Source organism: Coptis chinensis, chromosome 4 (genome assembly GCF_015680905.1).
Source record: "Coptis chinensis isolate HL-2020 chromosome 4, ASM1568090v1, whole genome shotgun sequence".
In the NCBI taxonomy this organism is placed as follows: domain Eukaryota; kingdom Viridiplantae; phylum Streptophyta; class Magnoliopsida; order Ranunculales; family Ranunculaceae; genus Coptis; species Coptis chinensis.
The window spans coordinates 29976826-30000000 of record NC_141459.1 but is presented as its reverse complement, the minus strand read 5'-3'; the positions used below and the strand labels follow the sequence as shown (position 1 = coordinate 30000000).

At 35.9% G+C, this 23175-nt stretch overlaps 1 protein-coding gene and 1 non-coding gene across 2 annotated transcripts; one reads left to right on the top strand and one right to left on the bottom strand.

Annotated features, from left to right (window-relative positions):
* Nucleotides 1-6412: 6412 nt before the first annotated feature.
* Nucleotides 6413-6521, top strand: LOC147503126 (small nucleolar RNA R71). Its single transcript, XR_015194056.1, has one exon. It is a non-coding gene; the product is annotated as a small nucleolar RNA R71 (small nucleolar RNA).
* A 10056-nt stretch (nucleotides 6522-16577) lies between these two features.
* LOC147503125 (T-complex protein 1 subunit eta-like) lies at nucleotides 16578-21047 on the bottom strand. The gene is made up of 10 exons (XM_086607937.1): nucleotides 20688-21047; nucleotides 20537-20614; nucleotides 20352-20448; nucleotides 19994-20127; nucleotides 18802-18864; nucleotides 18608-18691; nucleotides 17661-17762; nucleotides 17305-17565; nucleotides 16908-17030; nucleotides 16578-16818 (listed from the first exon to the last, which is right to left on the bottom strand). The coding sequence occupies exons 5-10, from the start codon at nucleotides 18853-18855 to the stop codon at nucleotides 16780-16782; spliced, it is 663 nt and encodes a 220-aa protein (XP_086464063.1). The 5' UTR covers nucleotides 18856-18864; nucleotides 19994-20127; nucleotides 20352-20448; nucleotides 20537-20614; nucleotides 20688-21047; the 3' UTR covers nucleotides 16578-16779.
* Between the last annotated feature and the right edge of the window lie 2128 nt (nucleotides 21048-23175).

The window sequence follows — 23175 nt, the reverse complement described above, 5'->3', positions numbered from 1 at the left end:
GTGAAACTCTGACTTCTTTTCCATATTGATCTTCTCTTCCTCTGAAGTCGAAATTAAGGCTTTGAGATCAGATTTAATGCTCTTCTAATTCAATTATTATCCTCTTTTAGAGTCCTATTAGGCTTGGCACTTATGGAGACAAATATGATATTTTTGCCCTATGCCTTTAGTTGTAATTCCCAGTGACTCCTTTTTGACTTGTTTGACTTCTTTTCCTTCCATATTTCATATTTAGGTTATTTGACCTGCAAAAACTCAAATTGCATCATATTAGAATATTTAAATATAAAATGGAGACTAACATACACATAATTGAGGTTATAAATCATTATTTTTGAGCACTTATCACAACCCCCAACTAGCATTTTGCTAGTCTCTTAGCAAATATATGTTATACTAGAGAAGTGTTCAAAGCTAACAATACTAATTAAATAATAAACTAACTCACTTTCGCAGGCACTGCAGTTGCATTTACCATATGCAACAAGGCCTTAAACCTTTAAGTTACCCTTAAAGGACGAGTTATAGCCTCGTGAAGGTTTTCAGTTGATATACCCACAAAATCAATTTTACATATGAACTATGGTGAAATCTAGAGAAAACAACTTTTTCAGTTAAAATGTCTAAATCAAAAGGTTATTACTTATCACACCCATGATCATAAAATATTAGGCTAAGGTTCTATTCATAAAGATAGAAAAGACTGACTAATCATCCTAACTAGAGCTTATTCATTTTTAACCATTTTGATTCCTTTCTCTTTTCCAAGCAACGGAATTTCTACCTCACCTTTGGATTAGTATTTCGACTTCAAATCTCACCATTTCATACACTCACAAGGAAATCTCTCTCAGATAAGTTTTCTATTTTACCTCTATATGCAGGGAAATGAATAAAAAATAGAGCATCCCACATATTTAGTTAGAAAGACGGAAATTTGCAAATATATAAATAAAGTCTCATGGAAAGAATGTCAATCACATTTGAAGTGTCGGGTCCTTCACTTTAGCATCCTCTCACCTATTGTACACTTCATATCATACTTTAGTGATAAGTCTGGGTATTAAAACAGGGCTTAGGACAAGTTAACAAGAAAAGGGTAAAAAGGATTCAAAAATTTCTGAGAATATACTAAAGACTTTGTGCTTTTGACCTTCTTGGAAATTTTCTTCACTTGTAGACTGCAACACTTGAACTCTATCACTACTTTTGCTCAATTATTTATATTTTTTTTTCTTTTCTTTTCTTTTTTTTTCTTTGAGCAAAAGGAATGATTTTCTTCATTTGACTTTGGTAAAATTTCCTTCAAAATCTTCTTCGTTCTAGCTTTCTCTTTAGTTCTTTAGAAATCCTCAGAAATATGGATAAGGCTAATAATATGGGATATACTCCTTATCTGGAGTTGGGTTTAAGATGATTGGTTTAAGAATAAAAGGTTTAATATATAAGGCTCAAAAGTGGTTAATATGATAATCCTACTAGGTGGGATAAAGGCTGATTGGTTCACTATTTGACTTATCAGTATGATATTCCGCTTTGAATAGACTACAAGACCTAATGGCTATCTCCCCAGTTGATGCCACCTCGTGATTGACCAAATCAAGAATAAATGAGACTACACAACGAATTTAAGCACTGAAAAATGGTTGAGTCAACTTGGACTCAGATTTACGTAAAGACTCTCCAAGAAATTAAAATTGAAAGGCTCAAGTCTCACAGGTAAAGTCTCTGTACTAATCCTCTAGTTTGGTAGAAGTTTAAGTTGCTCTTTCATTTGAAACTCCTCTAGTGGTGTATTATATGAACTTACTCTAGACTAAGACTTTTATCACTTAAATCTATTTCTAGTAATAGAAACTTAGTCTAAAAGTCTTACTAATCCTGGTCATGACTTATAATTTCCAATTTCATTAGCCAGTTTAAATGATAAAAATATACTTTTCACCTAGAATCACCATAATTCACATATAAACTTTCCAAATATTGTAATTAAAATATTGCCAAATTTTAATTCTCACCCCCCTAACTAAATTAGGCATTGTCCTCAATGACTAAATAAAATAACTAAAAGCTTACCATAATTGAAATAATCAGAGAAAGAGGGATATTACCTTAAATGCGTGCAAAATTTCATCAGCTAAAATCTGTAGAATTTATATCCTTAACAAAACAAATAAGAGTGATGATTTATAAGGATCAATAATTACTACAACGACTAAATATTTGTCATGTGCTCAATCTGTAGAGTGATACGTCTCTAAAAAGGCAGAGAAAAAATGTTAAAGTGGAATACATGAGTCACATGTACAAATGACATGACTGAAAAATAAAAATTAAAAATTAAACAATGAATAATAATAATAATTTAAATCAATAGTTTCATTGTTGCACGGAATACAAGATTTGTCTCTACCTACAAATAAAAGTGATAAAACCATAATAGACAATCAAGTACATGAGTGATCATAAATAGTTATTAAGAAAATGTGGAACTGTGAGCTGAGTCCAAATTTTTCTTCCAGAAAATCAGTTATAATAATAAGTTCGGATTCATTATCCCAATACAACTCCATTTTCCCAGGCCACTCGCCTTCTCATAATCGATTCGACAATCATAAAAACATCAAACAATATCTTCGTGACATTTGTCCCCTTAGAATAAAAAAAACAATCCCAACGGCGATTTTCGCATTCTTGTTTTTAAAAAAATCCGTTCATGTCATTGTTATTAAATAATTCTCCATAATAGAGTTCAGCGTGAATCTTTCGTTCGGTCGTCATATTCAACTGTTTGCGAACTTGTCCTCGAGCTGTCGTAATGCGTATGGCCAAAAGAGGGGGTAAGATAACACAACAACACCCCAGGATTTATACTGCAAATATTTTCTCAGTAATAAATCATCCTGTACACAAAAACTTTGTTTCTCCGAAATTTTTCAAGCCTAACTACGGCACCATTCCTTCTTCACAGCCAATACCCCTAAATACCTTCACGTTTTTCCCATTCTCCTCATTCAACAGCCAACCAATAAAAAAAAAAAAAAACTGAAAAACAAATTCAAATCCAGAATTTCAACCACCCATAACCGAAGCTTAGCGGTGATAAGTAGGCATCGCAGTTAATATGGAAATCAGGACGTCCAAATTGGTAATTGACCGGCGGTCGATCTTGCCGGTGAGCAAGTGTTGAACGTCTTGGATAGGGCTGGAAGTGTGCGTCTGGTAATGGGTGGAGTTCAATTGTGATGAGGTGGTTGTTATTTGTGATGGATGCGGCTGGAAGGGTGCGTCTGGTGATGGATGCGGCTGGAAGTGTGTGTCTGGAAGAAGAAGAAAGAGTGGTGGGTGCGGCTGGAAGAGGAAGAAAACGTTTTTTTTTTTTTTTAGTTGTTGGGCTTTTTTTTTAGTTTTTAGGCCCAAAATCGATTATAGAGAGTTTGACTAGGATTGGGATTCAAAACAAGGTGGGATTCTAACTTAATGGTTAGGAATAGAGAGCTAGTCTGTAATTGAGAAGAATTCCACCTTACTAAAGCACAACTTAACATATATATGCATCGCGCATACACTTTTTAGCTCGTATCAATTTAATTCTTATTCATAAAAACTAATCACTCACTCCATAAACTATTGATATTTTAAGAAATTAAAAACAACTAATCCCATGACAGTAGAAAATAAAATTAACTTCTACGTAAACTCTTCCATATACTATACCATAACGAGTAAAAATATATTAATTTTCCGTGCTCTTGATACTTAAAGCTCCTTTCTGAACCTTTTGTGGTGATGGGATAGAGAATACATAGATATAGAAATTGTTGATGTAGTGAACGCAGGAGACGCTACAAAATATAGCTTTATAGGAAAACTTTCAGAAGTGATCCACGTCGTTACTAGTCCTAATCGTGAAGCTACAGCTTCCTGACGCTGGGCAGATTTCAACTCCTATCTTAACTCGAATTCCAAAATCTATCGCACTCTCCCTCTTTTTCCTTGCACGAACTGGGTTAGTTATCCTGGTTATATTGGAACTTCCCTAGTCCTCTATCATTGTTTGAATTGGTTGGAGAAAGCTATTCACAGTTGGAAATATAAAAAGCTCAAGAATCATCAACTCACCGAATTCTTTAGCTTTATATTTTCAGCACAGGTTCAGGTACGCATCTATTTTATTTTATTTTTGTTCGATTTTCTTGTCATGAGCTACTATCTATTTAAACTACTTGGGTTGCCTCCCATAAGCGCTACGTTTAATGTCGCCAGCCGACACAGAGGGGGGAAACTTAAGGTTATCCCCCTAACTAGCTTAGGTAATTAATTTTTTAAAATTTGTGGGTCTTTTATAGTCAGATTCCCTAGACTTAAAACTTGTTTGTAATCCAATTTTTGCTCTTTTTATCTTTCTTCTTTTCCATGTGTGGCCTATACATTTTAGTAGAGGGCGAATCATCTTAATTAAATCTTTGATAAATCTACGATTAAAAGTAGCTTGACATAAAGATGCTCGAATGTCTTCTATTTTTGTATAAGGTTAACCAGTGCCTGGCAATGTATTAATATGGTGTATAACACTATCCTTGTTATAATTCATGCCTAATTGTGATACACATGATAAAAATGGATCTTTGTAGTGAGTGTTCCTAAAACTTTTATTAGCTATTGTGTGTACTACACATAGATCATCCATCTTTTCCGTGATCATCGTCGGGGGTTTCTAAATAGTGTAAATATGTTTACATCTACTCTCATATTCGAAAGTGATAGACATGTTCCCATTCCTACAATTAATTAAAGCTTCACAGTAGCTAAGAATGGTCTACCCAAGATGATAGGAATTTGGTTTCCATTTGTAGGTAAAGTGTCAAGAACTATAAAATCAACGGGGTAATAAAAATCAGAGACCTTGATAATCACATCATCTATTACTCCTCGTGGAATCTTAATAGATCTATCAGTTAACTGTAGTCTAACATTTGTTGGTTTCAAGTCTTTTAACCCTAGCTGTTTATAAATTGAGTATGGTAATAAATTCACACTAGCACCTAAATCCAATAATGCTTTATCAGTGTAGTCCTCTCCTATTCTACACGTAACTGTAGGACTACCGGGGTCCTTATGTTTTACTACGGGCTTGTTCTGTAGAAAGGATGAACAACTTTGTGCAATAAAAGCGTCCTTAGGAATATTTGTTTTCTTCTTTACTAGGTCTTTTATAAATTTAGCATATGAAGGTATTTGTTTAATTGCACTTAGGAAAGGAATATTGATATGTAGATTTTTAAAAATATTCATGATCTCATTATATTGTGCTTCCTTTTTGTTATCTTTTAACCTAGAGGGGAATGGTGCGGGTGGAATTTTTTCGGTTACCTGCTCTTTGTTTTTTTAGTTTCAACTGGTTTTTCCTTATCTTTTGTTATAACAACTTCATTAGAATCAGGTATGTCAACTTTGTTATCTACTTTCTTTCCTGACCTAAGGGTAGATATTGAGTTAACTGCCTCTGTGGGTGCGGATGAAGGGGTGGTTTCAACTTGATAAACATTTCTACCTTTTGGGTTTTGTTCAGGTTGGCTTGGTAAGGTTCCCTTGGGTCTCTCGGCTAGACTAGCTAGTATCTGATTGAATTGTTGGCTTATCTGTTGAGTCATAACATCAAATTTTTGGTCAATCCTTTTGAATTCATTCTCGGTCTTGGTGGCTAAAGCTTTCATGGTTTCATCTATGGTGTTGGGTTGGGTTTGGTAATTAGCCATAGGATCAATGGTTAATTCTCTATTCAAGTTTGTTTGTTGTTGTTGCTGTTCTTATGGTTGTGGATAATACTGTGGAGAAAGTACTACCGCGCCTCTATTATTCATGTATTGTTGCCTATTGTTCCCTTGATTACCTTGAAAACCATATTGGTTTTGCTATGGAGACATGTTCTGTCTCCATTGATAATTATTTTGTGGATCTTGGTTATAGTTATTACTAAAGTTATGGGCAACAAAAACTGGACAAACTAGTGTATCATGGTCTGTGGCAAAACAACTATTTATTGGCACTCATTGCTTGTTGAGGTTGATTATTCATTGGAGGGTTTGAAGTAAATGAATCAAATTTCTTGTTTAAGTTTTCGATTCCTATGGTTAAACTAACTAGTGTAGCTTTTAATTCTTGATCATTATCGTTTCTAACCTCATACATACCTTGTTTATTAAAACTTATCCCCCCATCTACTCGTGCCATGTCCTCATGGTCACTACTATTGGCCCAATCCTTAGAACTCTCAGAAAAGTTTTGCAAAAAAGTGTAGGCTTCATCAGGAGTAAGACTAGTAAATCTTCCTCCATTCATTGATTCAATTAACTGACGGTTCATAGGTGAAAGACCTTTTATAAAGTAATGTACTATATTATGTATGTCAAAACCATGATGTGGGCAACGGATAAGTAAATCATTAAATCTATCCCATGTTGTATGAAACTCTTCATTAGGTTTTCCTTTGAAGGTTGAAATAGACAATTGCATGGCCTCAGTTTTACGTAAAAGGTAATATTGTTTCATAAACTTTTGTGATAGTTGCTCCCAAGTAGTTATAAAATTAGAGGGTAGGGATCTATACCAACGTAGTGCGGCATCCTCAAAAGTCAAGAGGAACAACCTTAATCTAGTTTCTTCAGGGGAAAGATGAGGTGCTTTAAAAGTACTTAATATGCTCAAGAACTTACTCAGATGATTATATGGTTCTTCATTTGTTTTGCCATAATATCTTGGCAACATATTAAGAATAGTGGGCTTAATCTCATAGTTATTGTTATTGTCGGGCATCACTATGCAGTTCGGTGGTTGAACCGCGATAGGTTGAAACAATGTGCTAAGAGTTCTTTGATCAGCCATGGCGGCTAATGGTACTCTCTCTGTTGTATCCTCTAAGTCTACTAGTGGTGTGTGTGTTTCAGAATCAGAATCAGATCCTGAGTTTGATGGTGTGGTCTCCTCCAAAACCAAAATTGGAAAATTGTTACAAGAATTAGCTCTTACGATTAAACGCGTTATTTAGGTGAATCACTTAAACCAAGTTTTCATCAACTAGATAATAAAGCTATATAAAATAATCTAATATGCACTTAATTAACTAAACTATATTATCAAACTATATGATACTAACTATTAATGCTAATTATGAAACCGCTAACGGGATTCACGGTGGAAGAGAAGCACTTACATTGTTACAGCAAGCAAAACAAGTCAAAAATTTTGAAATTTTTATGGCAGCTACCTGATACGTCCAGGGAGTAGCCTGTAAAATTTCAGAGCAATCAGAGCTTGCTAAGTTCCTCTTCTGTATTGTTAAATCCTGCAGAGTCCAGTGAAGAAGTTTATTGGAGTCTCCTGACGTGTCAGGGATGATCCTGTAAAAAGTTTGGATTATTTGGAATTTTACAGATCCTTCTTCTCGACTGTTCTTCCAGAGACCTTGGTCTTGAAAAGCTGCAGAAACACACTGAAAACAAGCAACTAGTTAAGTGGTCAAAACAGGTCAAAAAGTACTCAAATTTTTACTGAAAGCTCCTGACGTGTCGAGGTTCCTCCTGTAAAAAATTTAGAATTTTTGATAATGTGCAAATAACTCTGCTTGACTGTTTTTACAGATGCTTGCGTCCTAAAAACTGAAAACGAGGTACTGCAAAGACGATGTTAGTTACTCAGGTAAGACAAGTCATAAAAATTCCAAAAAAATTCAATAAATTACCGATACTGTAAAGATCAACTCTGTAAAATTTCAGAATTTTTTGAAATTTATAAATATGTTTTCTGTACTATTCTTTTCTGTTAAACAAACACTAAACTTTATGTAAATACTTTCTACTATGCAAATCTAATTGAATTAAACTAAATTAATCTAATTATGCTAAATATGCAATTTATACTATATGAATTCCTAAATTAAAGTAAACTAAATTAAATATTATATCACCTAATCACTTTAGAGCTGGCAATACCACCATTGAAAAAAGCACCTTGAACACGTAATTATTTGTGTCGTTGTTTGTGTTACGTATCTTTTGCAAATCTTACTTAGCCTATTAAATATTGATTAGTATAGTGGCTAGCTAGGTATCAATCCTACTCTAAATAACTAAGTGATGATAATAGAAATTCCTAATCTAAGTTACTCTAATGGATGCAAGTAAAAGATGTGGCTAAGTAATGATGAATATATAATTGATTTGATTTGAGATATAAACTATGCATAAACTAAACTAAATTAAATATATGAATATGAATCAAGAGAGAGAATATCTTGGGAGAGATGAATCCACCAAAATCATAGAATTAGTCTAATAGATCTACCTATTATGCTTAATATAAATCACCAATAGAAACTCACCATACCTACAAACCTTATGCTCATAACCATGATGATAATATGTGGCTTTCAACGTACTTTCTATCTTTCCATCAAATACTTCTTCAATCTCCAATGATATCTTCTATCTAACCAAATTGTGCTTTAAGTGGCATTCAATATACAACTATAGGTGCCATGGAAAATCCACATGTAGCATTAACCATACAACTAATTGAGGTGCCATAAAGAATCCAATCATCACACTAGAACACTAAAAACTAGAAGAAAAGAATCTAGGGTTTGTGGTATTTGGCTCTACACAATCATGAATTACCATAAGACCTCCTAACCTCCACAGGAGCGTTAGATCAATGGACGAATAAGAAGAAACTCAATGAGGGATTTAAACTAAAACATGATAGAAGAAGAACTAAACTAAAACACACGAAAAATGCTTCATCTCCCCTCCCAAGAGAAGGGAGATTAGCCCCTCATACTATGCTATGAACACAATATGAAAAGGAATAATCTTTATAGCTATTAATGGTGAAAAGGTTTGAACTTTCTTCTCTCTTAATTCTAGATCTAAAATGCAAACACTAAATTTCCTAGATCATGTAAACTGAGGTTTTTGTGCCTTATATATTGGCTTACATGTTCGTCTGGATAGAGATCCGAATCCTATGTTTATTTGGTGTCAAACTCTCTGTAATCTTTCTAGAAGCAATCCTGGAAAAGTTAAATTCGGTTGGACCAAAGTTAGACGTGGCCCACTTTGCTTTGCAGGCTATTTCCCAAGCTGCAGCTTCTGACAGCTTTCAGTTTCCTAATTCTTGTGAAACTCTGACTTCTTTTCCATAGTGATCTTCTCTTCCTCTGAAGTCGAAATTAAGGCTTTGAGATCAGATTTAAGGCTCTTCTAATTTAATTATTATCCTCTTTTAGAGTCCTATTAGGCTTGACACTTATGGAGACAAATATGACATTTTTGCCCTATGCCTTTAGCTGTAATTCCCCGTGACTCCTTTTTGACTTGTTTGACTTCTTTTCCCTCCATATTTCATATTTAGGTTATTTGACCTACAAAAACTCAAATTTCATCATATTAAAATATTTAAATATAAAATAGAGACTAACATACACACAATTGGGGTTATAAATCATTACTTTTGAGCACTTATCAGTTAGTTAACCAAGAGTACAAGGGTTAAAACATTAGTTTATCCTTTTATTTATGTACTGTTGGGTAGAAATTAGATGCATTTCATCACAATTCCAACATAATCAATTCAAAAACTTTCTTCATCCTAACAAATCCATGGTTTTCCATTTTCTTATGTCTTTTTTTTTCTTCTTATCATACATATTGCACACAATTATAGATACCTTATCAATTTAAAGAACATTACTCAATATATATTTTTTCTTAATTCTAATAATTCATACCATACTTAATAACAATGTTCAGGTTTGTACAATATTTACTTATTTTTTTTGTTTAACCTCAACCTGATAAATCCTTCCTTTGTATATTGTATACATCATTTCCCTATGTAACTATGCTGCTTCCACTATAGTTAATATTGCTTATTTATTTATTTATTTATTCTTTTTGCAAAATGGATAGTCTATCAAACACCTCTAGAATTACAAACAAGACAACCACAACATCTTCTGAAGAAAATTTTCTAATTTATACTACTCAAAGCACCTCAAAACATAAAAAAATTATATATCTTTATGACTACATCTACAAGTCGCACCTAAAACCAAAACTCACAATTGGAGAAAACCCTAAAAAAAGGCGGATACTTAATTATATTTGAATTGTGGGGACGATATAGATTAAGTTGTTGTACATCACAGAATTAACACCACCTGAACACCACCCCGATAGTCGCTTTCCACAATTCCTACATGAATAATTTAGTTATTATTATGTTTTCGAATCATTTTATATCGTACATTTCCCCCTTCAAAATGTTACACATTACTATCCTACTTCAAAATGGTTTCAATTAATTTGGCACAAAAATTATTAGAGTTACCTAATCTACATCATTGAATCATTTTTTTTTGGCGCACATTAATTAGACTTACTCATTGAGTTGGCCTACTTATTAATTTTTTGTTTCTCTTACAATTAGGAAAGTAGTCACTGTATGTGGAATTTTAAATCACAAAATAGCTCAGTTTCCCTAGGATTCGATTTTAGGGGGTATAAATCGAGGGTCGGGACGAGTGCCACGATGACAGTGTGAGTTGGATTAGATATTAATTAGATTCTTAATTATGAAATTAAACAAAAAACCCTCCGTTTCTCCAAACTTACAAAAACACTACGCTACCAATCCAAGTTCTCAACGCAGAAAAAAAAAAAAACTTATTCTCCCCCTCAATTAAATTAAAACATGATTAATTGATTAATTAGAGAATTTAATAACCCACTCTATCTCCCTATCTTTTTCATCTTCCTCGTGAACCCATTCGTGATAGTTGATCTAAATACAATAACCATTACGAGTTGTTTTACGCTTAATTAGAATTAAATATCAACCCTCTCTCTTTCATCTTCCCCAAGCCAAGATATAATTTTATCTCCTTTGCTCTCTCTCTCTCTATCTCCGAGCTTTCATTTTATTTCACTAAAATTTTGTGGGTGAGCAACTCAATTGAAGAAAAACCCACACAATTAGAAACAAAAAAAAATGAAGTACTCTTGAGGTTAGGTGAGTTCCTCTTTCATTTTCCATTTCTCTTCCAATCAACGTTAATCTCTAATTTCCTAATTTTGATATTTTAATTTCCAATATATTTCCCCATTTGTTTGTTCTTCTTTCTTAGAAAGGTCGGATAGGTTCTTCTTTCTTAGAAAGGTTGGATATCGCAAGGAGATGACATGAGCAGGTTTGATATGAAAGGTTAACGTGTATTCAAATATTCCTGCTTGACGATCGACATATTTTCTATTTACAAATTGAGTTATTTTCCATGTACTGCTTCTCATGTGGCTTTACTTAAACGATTTGTGTTGAAGGTGTTTGCCCTATTTTTGTTTTAGGTTCCCAACAATCTTTGCTTAGATGTAAGCATTCTCTTATGCCCATTCTGATGTGTATCACATGTTCATTAGTACTGTGAATGTGTTTTCCTTATTGTATACACTGTGTAGTTGGGTAGAACTTGAGTAGTTGACCATGTACATGCTAGCTTCAATACTAATGAAGATAATATTTCATTAATTATTTTTTTTTATTATTGAGCTACCTACATTAAGAGCCGTCCTTTATTGCTGTAGAGGTTTGGTATTTTGGGTCTATGACCTGATGTTGTGTTTGATAGGGAATGGATGCACTCTTTCTTGGGACAAGAGTTGCCTACGTATCAAGTTTCTTGGGCCGTTATCAAATGTAGTTCATCTCTCTCTACTTATAGATGTTTGAGCTGACTTTCCTTATTTGCTCCAGGCCGTTATCAAATGTAGATCCACATTTTGTGTTATCTTGATAATTTGCCATTACTTATGATGTTACAAAGTAAATGACTCCTTGATTAGTGCGTTAACTGAGCTTTAAGATCGCGGTGGATCACTTGCTTCCATATATGACTGTGCTTGATACTTGGGATGACCTGAGTCTGGGTCATTGTGACGTATTAGTGGTGTGGTATGAGCTGGTGGAGATATGACCTGGGTTATGGACACGTGTGATGTAGTGATATGAATGTAGAACAAAGGGTATTTACACATCCCCCTTTGTTTTATTTATTGTTTGGACAGCTGTGTTGTGAAAAGAAAAGGTAAAACAAAGCTTTTTAACACGTGTCCGATAGTTCATTTGAACAGTTTTGGAAAATGTGCGGGAACAGTTGGACTAGCTTGATTCATGGGCCCAAATTGTGGCAGTTTGTGGGAGAGGTTATGATACCTTTTGTGGGAAGACAAACCGTTTTGTCTTTTCTCAAGGTTTGTGCAGTTGAGGGGTTTTGGCGTGTGAAGATTTCTCATTTCTCATTCTATCAACACGAGTGAAGAAAAAAGAAGAGCAAAAGAAAAAAACTTTTCCAAACTTTCGTCTTCAAGTGCATCTTCTTCAACTTCAAAAATTTGATATTTTGCTTTTGTAATGTCGATTACTAATGATAGTTTGAGTGGTGAAGTTGAGTTGGATATGTGGAGAGAGAGAACTATAAGTAATGGAGATGATGGAGTTAGGGCTCGGAGTGGAGGTGAGGCTTCGTCGTCTTCCTCATTGGAGACGATGGCTGAAAAGGTGGTACCTAGGTCTATAGATTGTACTACTGCTTTAAGGGAGGAGTTTGGTTAGGTTGAGTCCGACCTGACTGTATGCGACCTGAGTGGAAAGAGGAATGTGTTTAACAGTGATTACGTTCCTCGGGATGGGGGTGTCGTGGTTTGTTATGGTAAGTTGAAAGCTGGGATGAGGCTGGCTTACTGTGGAAGTTTTAAACTTTTGTGGAAAAGCCCCTTATCAGTTCATAGGAAATAGTTGGAGGGTTTTCCATGTGTTAGATTTGTTAAATGAAAAAGGTTACAACATCTGTTTATCAGATGTGTTAGAGCATTTCTCTGTGAAGAGGTCATCTGTAATGAACTTTAGTTTGCAAGTCGTGAAGGGGAAATCTGCTATGACTGTGGGGGTGAGTAAGGAAGATTGGGTGCGTAAGTCGTTATTGGTTGTGGGTAATTATAGCCCCTCTGATTGGGAGTTGGATAACTGTACTATAAAGTGGGATGCTAGGTCGTTATTTTATTGGTCGTATTATATGTATTATATTTGATATATTGAACGCTCTGATAGCTTTGTTTTGTTTTTGCAGAGGTGGTTATTCGTTGGTGCACAAGCATCGACATTATAGAAAAGTTTGCTTGTTTGAGTTAGGAGGAGAAAAGAGCTGTCTTAGGAGAGGTTGTGCATTACTTTAAGAAACGTGGAGGAGAGAAAATCAACCGGAAGAAGGTGGAGCAAAAGAAAAGTGCTCGCAAGCTCGTGTTTGACATCTCTGATTCTAGCTCGGATACTGGGATGGAGAGAGAGAATCAAAGGAGAGCACCTGTTTCTGGAGTGAGAACGGCTGGAGGAGCTGCTGATAGTCGTTCTACTTCTAGACGACCTGAGGGGGGTGACGGTGATCGGGCTGGTCGTGTTGGTGGGAGTGTTGGGGGAGGTGGTGATGCTCATGCTTCCTTCCAGAAGCCTCAGCTGAAGAAGCACTCTGAGGTGGTTGAGCCTGAGGGTGTGAAGAGGACTCGAACTGAGTCCGAGGAATGACCTGGTACGGTGGAAGGTCATACTTCTTCAGGTCGAGCTCCTTTGAAGAGGATGAATCTGAGGGAGTTGGCTGTTAATGTGGGGGTGGCTGATGCCCGGGGCAAGAAGAAGGCTAGTGAGACTAAGCCAGCTACCCAGAAGTGCAAGGGGTCGGGGAATGCGGCCCTAGGTGACAAGGCTGTTGAGTCTGACGTCCTGGATAGGCTGGTCAGCTACTATAACCCAGTGAGTGGGTTGACAAAGCTAGTGAAGAACAAGGACTGCAGCTTCAAAGTTTTCACTAGTTGTTGGAAGGTTGCTGGAGGGTATTGCCTTGGATGGTGATAAGCACCAGCTGGAGCATGGGAAGGATTTGGAGGTGAATCTGAAATATATGGATTGCTCCATCTGCTTTGTAAGTGTCCTTCCGATCTGACTTATGTTTCATGATTTTAGTTGCTGCGTTAGTTTTTGACTTGTTTTGTTGGTTTGTCAGGTTCTAGCCATGTATAGGAAGCTGAAGGAGATGGAAACTATCTCCGACCTGTACAAGGAGCTGAATACTGCCAAGGAGTCCTATGACAAGCTGATAGCTGTGCAAGAGGTGGAACGGCTTGAAGTGTCGGGTCTAAGGCTGCAAGTCAAGGATTTAGCTGGGAAGGTGGCCTTGTTGCAACCATCACTTGATGCTTCACGAGTGGAGGTTCAGCATTAGATTAATAAGAGCAAACGAGCGCAGGACATTGCTGAATGAGCTCAAGCTGAATATAACGACCTGGTCAATCTGGTAGAGGGGGGGGATGTCTACGTTCTAGTGGATTATTACATGGAACTGGAACGTAAGTACAAAACCCAAAAGAGGTCGGTCAAAAGTGGGGCTGCAACAATAGTTGTGGAAAGTGTTGTTGTAGATGCTAGTAGACGACCTGATCTACCAACCGACTTGGGTGCCGCTCCTGTTGCTCAGTCCACAAAAGATGCTTCCACAGACGTGCTGAATGCCAGTGGTGATCCAGCTAGTAGCCTTGTTGGTGAAGAAGGATGCCCACTGGACCCCTTGAATGTGGAGAATCTTCCCTGTGTTAAGTGATTGTGCTCTTCTTGTATTTTTGAGTGATGGTGGATAAGTTTTTTTGAACTAATCTCCTTTTGATACTGATAACTCATATCTTGTGACGGGGATGCTGAGGTCGTTTTCCTAGGATAACCTAGGGGTCTCTAGTATTTAACCAAATTTATATTAAGTAAAAATTATTTAAATTACTTACTTGTCTGGAATTGAGATTGTGTTTGAATTTTGTGGTGATTGATTCTCCTGCTTTGTGATTTGTTATTTTAACAAGATGTACTGCATATTAGTGGATTTGACGACCTGTTGAACTATGCTAGATCGTCTGATGCTTGTAGGCCATAATTATTTTGTTTCGAACCTGATAGATGCGCGTAGTTGTCACCTGGGTTTCCTCGTGTCCTTAAGTGTGTTTATTAGTTGAATCGTTCCTTTTGGGGGAACTTCTTATTGATTTTTTACTGATAATTAGCCTTTGAGTGGTAATTATATTTGAGCCAACTTAACCCTTTCAAAGGCCTTAAGTTGACTTTGGGTCCTTTTGGGGGTCCCTGGGTTTGTATTTGACTGATAATTGGCCTTTGCGTGACAATTATAGTTGAATCATGCTTAACCCTGGCGTTGGTGTTAAGTTGATTTGTGGTCCTTTTGGGGGACCGTGGGTTGGATTTGATTGATAATTAACCACTGCGTGGTAATTATAGTTGAGTCATGCTTAACTCTGGCGTTGGTGTACGACATGATACTTTGATGTCCCAGATCGGAGAGCGAGTGCAAGATGCGTGGTACTCATGCAATGCAAAGATAACATTTGTACATGAAATATTGATGAAATTTTATTCATATTGATTGTTACATTTGGAAGAAAATTATTGGTAAAAATGCTTGAGGAAAGTTGTATTCCAAGGTCGGGGAAGCACATCACCGAGCTGAGTTTTGATCTAGTATGCTCCATTAATTCTAACGACTTTGTAAACTATGTATGGGCCTTCCCAAGTTGGGTCAAGCTTGGCCGGTGCAAAGGTCTTTTTGAGGACTAGGTCTCTAGCTTGGAAAAACCTTGGGACGACCTTCTTTTTGTAAGATCGTTGGATTGTTTGGTGGTACCGAGCTAGGGATATTGCAGCTGTTTTTCTTCTCTCTTCTAGGAGATCGACTTCTTTGGCTAAGATGTTGTCATTTTCTCCTAATTCGACGATGTCAGATTGTGTGGTTGTGATTGTGAGCTATAATGGTATGACTAGTTCTGTTCCAAAGCAAAGTGTGAAAGGAGACTCGTTGGTACTAGCTCTAGCTGTTGTTCTTTATGCCCATAAGATGTTCTCAAGTTGTTATGGTCATTGGTGTTTGTTGCTCTCCAACTTCTTTTGGAGATTTTCTTTGATGGATTTGTTTATGGTCTCTGCTTGGCCATTTTGTGCATATCTAGGTGTATAAAATGCTTGAGTGATGTGTCATTTTTGTGGGAAAGCCTTAACTTCACTACACTATAACAGGCTATTTGCAACGGCAAAAAAGCGTTGCTAATAATTTTCACAACGCTTTTTAAGCGTTGTAAATATTGGCTTAAAAAGCGTTGCAAACAGAAATTTCCAACGGTTATTAACCGTTGCAAACAGAACTTTCCAACGCTTATTATAACTATTTTGTGCACAAATTTAAAACCTTTGCAACGGTTTTTTATTTCACAAATGCTTTTTATATGTTGGTAATTTGTTAAAAATTTTACCAATGGTTTGTAACCGTTGCAAAGTTGTTAGTTAATTTAAAAAAAATAATTTAAAATTCGTTTGTAACGGTTATAAACCGTTGCTGATGGGTTGCTAATAAAAAAAAATAATTTCTCATATTTTGTAGCGAGACCAGCTAAACCTACAATAAAAAATGAATACAAGAATACAATAAACAATGTATCATCATTGCTAATTAAAATAACTGAGTCTACAACCATAAATATGAAAAATTCTTTTTCACCACCAATCAGCTTTGAAGAGAGTGAGGTCTTTCCTATAAAAAAAAAAAAAAAAAAAACTTTGAAGAGAGTGTGGTAGCAGCACACTTTGCCAACAAACTCTTCTTTTCTTCCATACTTTTCCCCTCTATATACTCGTAGCAACTTCCTTAATTTTGCTAATTGCCTGAAATACAAGTAGCAAACTCATGGCTTGTAGAACAATTTGTCATGAACATATCCATCCAATCAAACCAAAAGATCCAAATTCCTTACCAAATTGGGCATTTCGAAAACTACATTATAAGACTTTGAGTGGACACCATCCTCAATGAAAGGCTTGGCCTCCTTTAAAAACTCTCCCGCAAAAAGAACTACTCTAGTGGTTCCATCACCCACCTGTGGACAATAAATCCGGTCATTAAAATTACAAGTGAATTCCAAATTTATCCCTAAAACCTAACCAATACAATTATTAATGATACCCTCTCAACTTTCTCTGAGACAATGTCGTTGTTAATGTCATTATCTTCTCTAAAGTATAAGCTGTTAAATGTTGTAGTAATGCAACCATCATAACCCACTCTAAGATAAATATAAACTTTAGTATAAAAATTTCACTCTTTTAGTCAGCCAATCACTAAAATTAGTAAATTTGTTTTCTATTGTATACCTCAGAATCTTGAGACTTGGCAATATCGACAAGAATCTTAGCAGCAGGATGAACAACATCAAGAAGTTTCATAATAGTAGCACCATCATTAGAAATAGTAGCATTGCCTTTATCATCATGAATCAATTTATCCATTCCTCTTGGACCCAGTGTTGTTCGGACGACATTTGCAATTCCTGTACAAGCATTTATATTGCTTATTATTTGTGGCTTTCCTTGCGATGTGTCCGTTCCTTCTTTCAATAATATTATCTGCGGTTGCTGTATTCAGATTCAAACATTAGTACTCCACACAGTTCTCATGCAACATAAATTAACCATGAGATAAGCACAGCCTAGGACTTGTCAGAGGTTACCTTATCAGGCAAATAGGAAGGATCACATACAACTTTCTTGCATTTAGCAGTTTCCCCTTCAGATGTCACCCCAAAGGCTTTACCATTTGCATCAAACTCCACCTACAACCATAGAAGGTCAATGCGATTCATCTAAAAATTGCATGACTTATTACGACAGTAACTGGAGAACATCACAGTTCAGTTGTTTAACTAAATTTAGTGTTAAGACTCAGCAGATTTCATAAAGCTAGAGGTGAGTCAAGTATTACATTATAACCAAATCAGGACTAAGTAGAGCCTTTTTAAATGACATTGATTCCACTGTTGCAGTTGCAAAGACTTGCGAATGTTTTCTTCTGGATTTAAAGTTTGAGTGCGTTTCTAGACCAAAATGAAATAGCTTAGAACAACAAGGACTTATCAAATCCTGGAGTAGGAATACACCTAGTCACGTGTGTGTCTCTACTGTTCAAAATAAAGTATATCTAAGGACAACTATTAGTAAAACAAGTACTTTCTTCCTGAGTGCATGGAAGAATGTATGATTCAGAACTTTTTAGTAATTATCATAAGTAAGTTTTGGCATGCGTCAATTTCCTCCCTGAACCTAGATTCACATCCATTTTCCCTAGTTTCACTAGGCTAAGCATTGGTTCAGGATTATAGCTGAAATGAGTAACAAGGACATTGTCATACCAGGCAATTATCTCGTACTACAGGCATGATTCCCATAGTTCAGTATGATCTGATAGCTAATTTCAAGTATCTACTGGGTGGCATATTAAAGAAAAGGAAGATAGCACTTCCCTAGCTATATCAAATATGTGGCCATGAAAGATAAATTAGTGGAGAAATTAAAGAGCTCGAAACTGGGGAAATAATTCAAATACCCATCGTCCAATAAGAAACAGGTCAAGTGATTATTATTATCTAACAACAGTGAGCATTAACAGCTAAAATAATACCTTAGGTATCATATCGACATTGTATTCCTTGCTGGAGCCCAGCTGCTCTGGAGGCTTGTTATCACCCCTAAATCTCTTCCACAGCTACAAGCAATAAGTAGCAAAAAATAATGATTAACACAAGGCCGGATATATATATAGTTTGATTCTTGAAAAATAAATGCACTTCCTCAAAAGTATTACTACATTCGTACCTGAACAAGATTAAGTGAGGATGACTCTCCTCCATAATAGTCATTTCTATCCATATGCAATACCTGTTTCCCAGAGGAAAGGATGAGTATTTATGTATCGCCCATCCGAGGAATACAAATTATGACATGGGCAATATGAATTGCCTAACATATATATATTGTACCTAAGGAATTTCAATCAAAATTATCGACAAAAATATGGAATGAACTTGAAGGTGGCACATTACTTCGAAGAAATTATGTGCTTCATCAAATCGCTAGTGAGAGAGATAAAAAAAACATTATTTTAGGGAGAGATTTGACGCTCCTATAATAGCTCTATAAACAGGCAGAGTGTTAAGAAGCTACTTGTAGTTCATCCATATGATTGTGTATCTGTGTGAGTTTGAAAAAGATATTTTCTCAGGGATGAGTTCAAAAGATATTCAGCTGAAACGTGAGAATAAAATTAATTGGCACAAAAAAAATCCATTTTTGCAAAGATTGTTGATGCATTAGAAGCTAACTAATAAATCTACTTGTACACTAGGAAACTCCCCATATCACCAAATGGGAAGTTCCTCACCATAAAGGAATGTGTAGCTCTTTTTCCTCATTCTCTATTGAAATTGTCCTCCTCGGCCATTTTCTCCATTCTCCTCGCAATATGTTAAACAAATTTATAGAAAACAATCAACTTCCTAAAGATGATGTATCTTCTCAGGAATGTATGAGAACATCATCAACTTCCTAAAGATGGTATCTCCTCAAAAACAAATAATAGTTGCATTTCAAAACAATTTCTAGTGAGAACAGCTTTAAAATCTTCCTTGTCATACAGTGTAAACCAAACATAATCCCAAAGTTCACTCCCTCCCACTGAATATTGCAATCAAGTATAGCCATGCGACATGCATTTAATTTAAACCTCACATAGACCTATCAAAAGTAGTCCAGTAAAAACCAGTGATTGCACTAGTAAATAGAGTAGACATCAAAGATACATTTTTTTAAAAACATGCCTCTTTCATAGCGAGAGGATTTGGAGCAAACTAAACTCTAATCTGCATGGGACTAAATGACCAAATCCACTTAGATTATAGCTACTAAACTTGTTTCAATCCAACACATATAAACAGAGAAAAACTAAGACATTTTCAGCATTCAATGAAGCAAGGAATTATTGAATTCTTTAAAAAATGCAACTTGCTACCTTTTTGAGAGTATTTTGAATAGCTGAGCATATTCCCCGTTCATGTCATACGGGACATACTCAGAATCTTCGGTTGCAAGGATCTGCTCATATTCTTTCCAGGATATATACTTAACAGCAGAAACTTCTGACTCCTACAGGAAAAAAATAAAAAATAAATATATCAATGCCATACTTTTCATAATTTAGATATCACGATAAATAAGTATTGTATAACACAAAAACTAAAAGCAACAAATAAATGAAAACTTGAGAATATAAATGCCATTTAATAGCTTTAAGGAAAGCTTAAAGAAATCAGTAATATAGTTAACTTCAGCCAAAACTAGCTTAAATAAGGGAATAAATATAGTCTCACCTGAAGAGTAAAAGCTTCCAAAGGGATTGGAGCCAGAGTTGTAACAAGGTATACATCTTTAAACTCATTGTTGATAAATTTACCATCATTTATGACACTGCAACCATCATTTATTTACAATAAAACTCTTGTAAGTTATCTTAAACATAAAAAATGCTCAACGCTGCATAAAAAGTAGCACCAACCATTCTTGCAGAAAAACAAATAGTAATTCAAATGCATCCTTTGGAAGAAGCAACCCCAGCTCTTCATGAAGCTCCCTCCTGAAAACAAACAACATGAAACTATTAATTAATTGATTATAACCAAAGATATAATAATTAATAAAACAAGTACCTAGCAGTTTACAAGTGAGGAGTGACCAACAGAAATATGTCCAACACTAGAAATGTCCCATAATCCAGGCCACGAGTCTTTGCAGTCGGCACGTTTTTGTAAAAGTAACTCTTGACTTATTTATGAGAATATCCACGAGTCTTTGTTTTCTTCTTCTTCTTCTTCTTTCTTTACTAGTAACGACTGACTCGGTCAATATGGAATTTGATTCCCTCCCTTTTTTTTCCCTCTCTCTAGAAATTGAATAACAGCTAGAACTTTAAAGTTTTAATCCACCAAAAATTAGTTTTGAGGAGTACGAAAAATTAGTTGGATTTTAGTTTTGATGAAGATTTTAGGGATCTTGAAATGCGGCGGTGTGAGAGAGAGAGAGGAGAGAAAAAAAGTTATGTTTTATATTTCGATTTTTTTCGTTTCCCTCTTTCGGCAAAAATTTTAAGTTTTTAATTTGTAACACTTTTCCAACGCTTTTTAAGCATTACCAATTAATTCCTGAAATCCTACCTATATTAATATCCGTTTCTCCCAAGATGCTCATAGTGAGCCACATCAGCAAAGTTTTTAAAATAGTCTCTATTTGAAAAATAATTACTTGCCTTCTTACCAAACTAACCCTGAATTTGGCCTGCTCTCTAATTTAATATAAATTAAAATTGTCCTTTCATGTGTTATGCTAAAATAAAAAACAAAGCTACGCATTATTTCATTATTTCAAATGTACGCATGGGATAAAAAAAAACAAATTCTAAAAAACAATGAATTAGTTAATTGATATGTATTAGTTATTGGATATGGATATGGATATGGATATGTATTAGTTAATAGATATGGATATGTATTAGTTAATAGATATGGATATGGATTACTTATTGGATATGGATATGTTAAACTTCCAAGTGTTTCCCTTAAATATAGGCCCAGACATGATAGGTTTAAGAATAACAAGCCCGGCCACAGGTCGGGCTGCATGGCTAGTTCACCCAAATAAAGCAACCCTTTACAACATGGACTCGAGATCTCTACAACCGGGTACAGAGATCATCTCTGTAACCATGTTATTTCGCCGTTGATTTGAATCCGAGATGTGTGTGTGTGCGAGCCGAGATACAAGATGTGTGTGTGTGTGTGGTACAGAGATCAATCTCTGTACCCGGTTATAGAGGAACCGGTCTCTTACAACATTGTCAACGCTTATTTAACGCTGGAAACTTATTAACGGTAAATAACCGTTGCAAATCAAAAAAGGTGCGTGTTGCAAATATCCTATTATGGTGTAGTGCTTGCGTGCCAGTAAATTGGGTTCTATTGTCCATGATGAGGGTGTAGGATAGACCAAATCTTGTGATGATATTGGTCCATGTGAAGTTGATGACATGGACTTCCTTAACTTGAACAAGTGGGATTACTTCCACCTATTTGGTGAAATAATATGTGGCTGCTAGGACGTATTTGAGTCCTATTTTCTTTTGTTGGATGAATGGTCCCATGATGTCTAGCCCCCACATATGAAAAGGCCATGGACTGGCTATGTTGATCAACTCTCATGCTGGACTGAGATGGTTGTGGCCAAATGTTTAACATTGGTGGCATTTGAGAACATACGCCTTTGTCTCGATGTGCATGCCTAGCCAATAATACCCTTGGGCGATTGCTTTGTGAGCCAGAGATCTTGCTCCTGCATGGTTGCCACATTCACGTTTGTGAATTTCGTCAAAGATGAGTTGGCTTTCGCGTGGAGTTATGCACCTTAGGTGGGGTCCTCCTGTGGATTTACGAAACAATCGTCCGTTGATCACGGTGTATCTGGGAGCTCGAAATTCTATTACACAAGCATTTTTTGCCTCTACTGGGAGCTCATCATGTAAGATATATTTTAGAAATGGGCCTATCCAAGATTGAGTGATTTCTTCATATGGTGAAGGCTGAAAATCCGTGAGGTGGTTGACACTTTCTTGCTGGTAGGCGGGCCTTTCCAGGATATCGATGTAGAGTGTGCTGGGACATGCCTCTTGGGTTTTCGAGGCTAAGAAAGCCAGGTTGTCTGCATGTCTGTTATTCTCCCGGGGAATATGTTTCAAGAAGAATGTTTTGAACGAGCTGATGATGTCATTGACGACTTGAGCATACCTGGCTAGATTTGCTCCATTTGTGACATACTCTTTGATGATCTGCTTGACGATTAGTTGTAAGTCACTATAAGCTTTGAGTTTTGGAACTTTTAGTTGTTGTTCCATGCAGAGGCCTGTGATTAATGCTTCATATTCTGCTTCGTTGTTCGATGTTGTGAAATCAATCTTGATTGACTTTTGTAATTGTGTTCCCTCTGGTAAAGTTAACACAGCCCCCAGTCTACTACCGTTGTTGTTGCACGCTCCATCTACATAGAGGTGCCATGTTTCTGGGGTGGTTAATTGATGGAGTGAAGTGATGGGCTCAAGTTCCCAGTTGACTTCTTCGACGGGGAAGTCAGCAATGACCTGGCCTTTGC

Coding starts and splice junctions, on each gene's coding strand:
- LOC147503125 (XM_086607937.1), bottom strand. CDS start 18,855: ATGGATAGAAATGACTATTATGGAGGAGAGTCATCCTCACTTAATCTT. Junction 18,692..18,801: donor CCTCACTTAATCTTGTTCAG/GTACGAATGTAG, acceptor TATTGCTTGTAG/CTGTGGAAGAGATTTAGGGG. Junction 17,763..18,607: donor ATGTCGATATGATACCTAAG/GTATTATTTTAG, acceptor CTATGGTTGTAG/GTGGAGTTTGATGCAAATGG.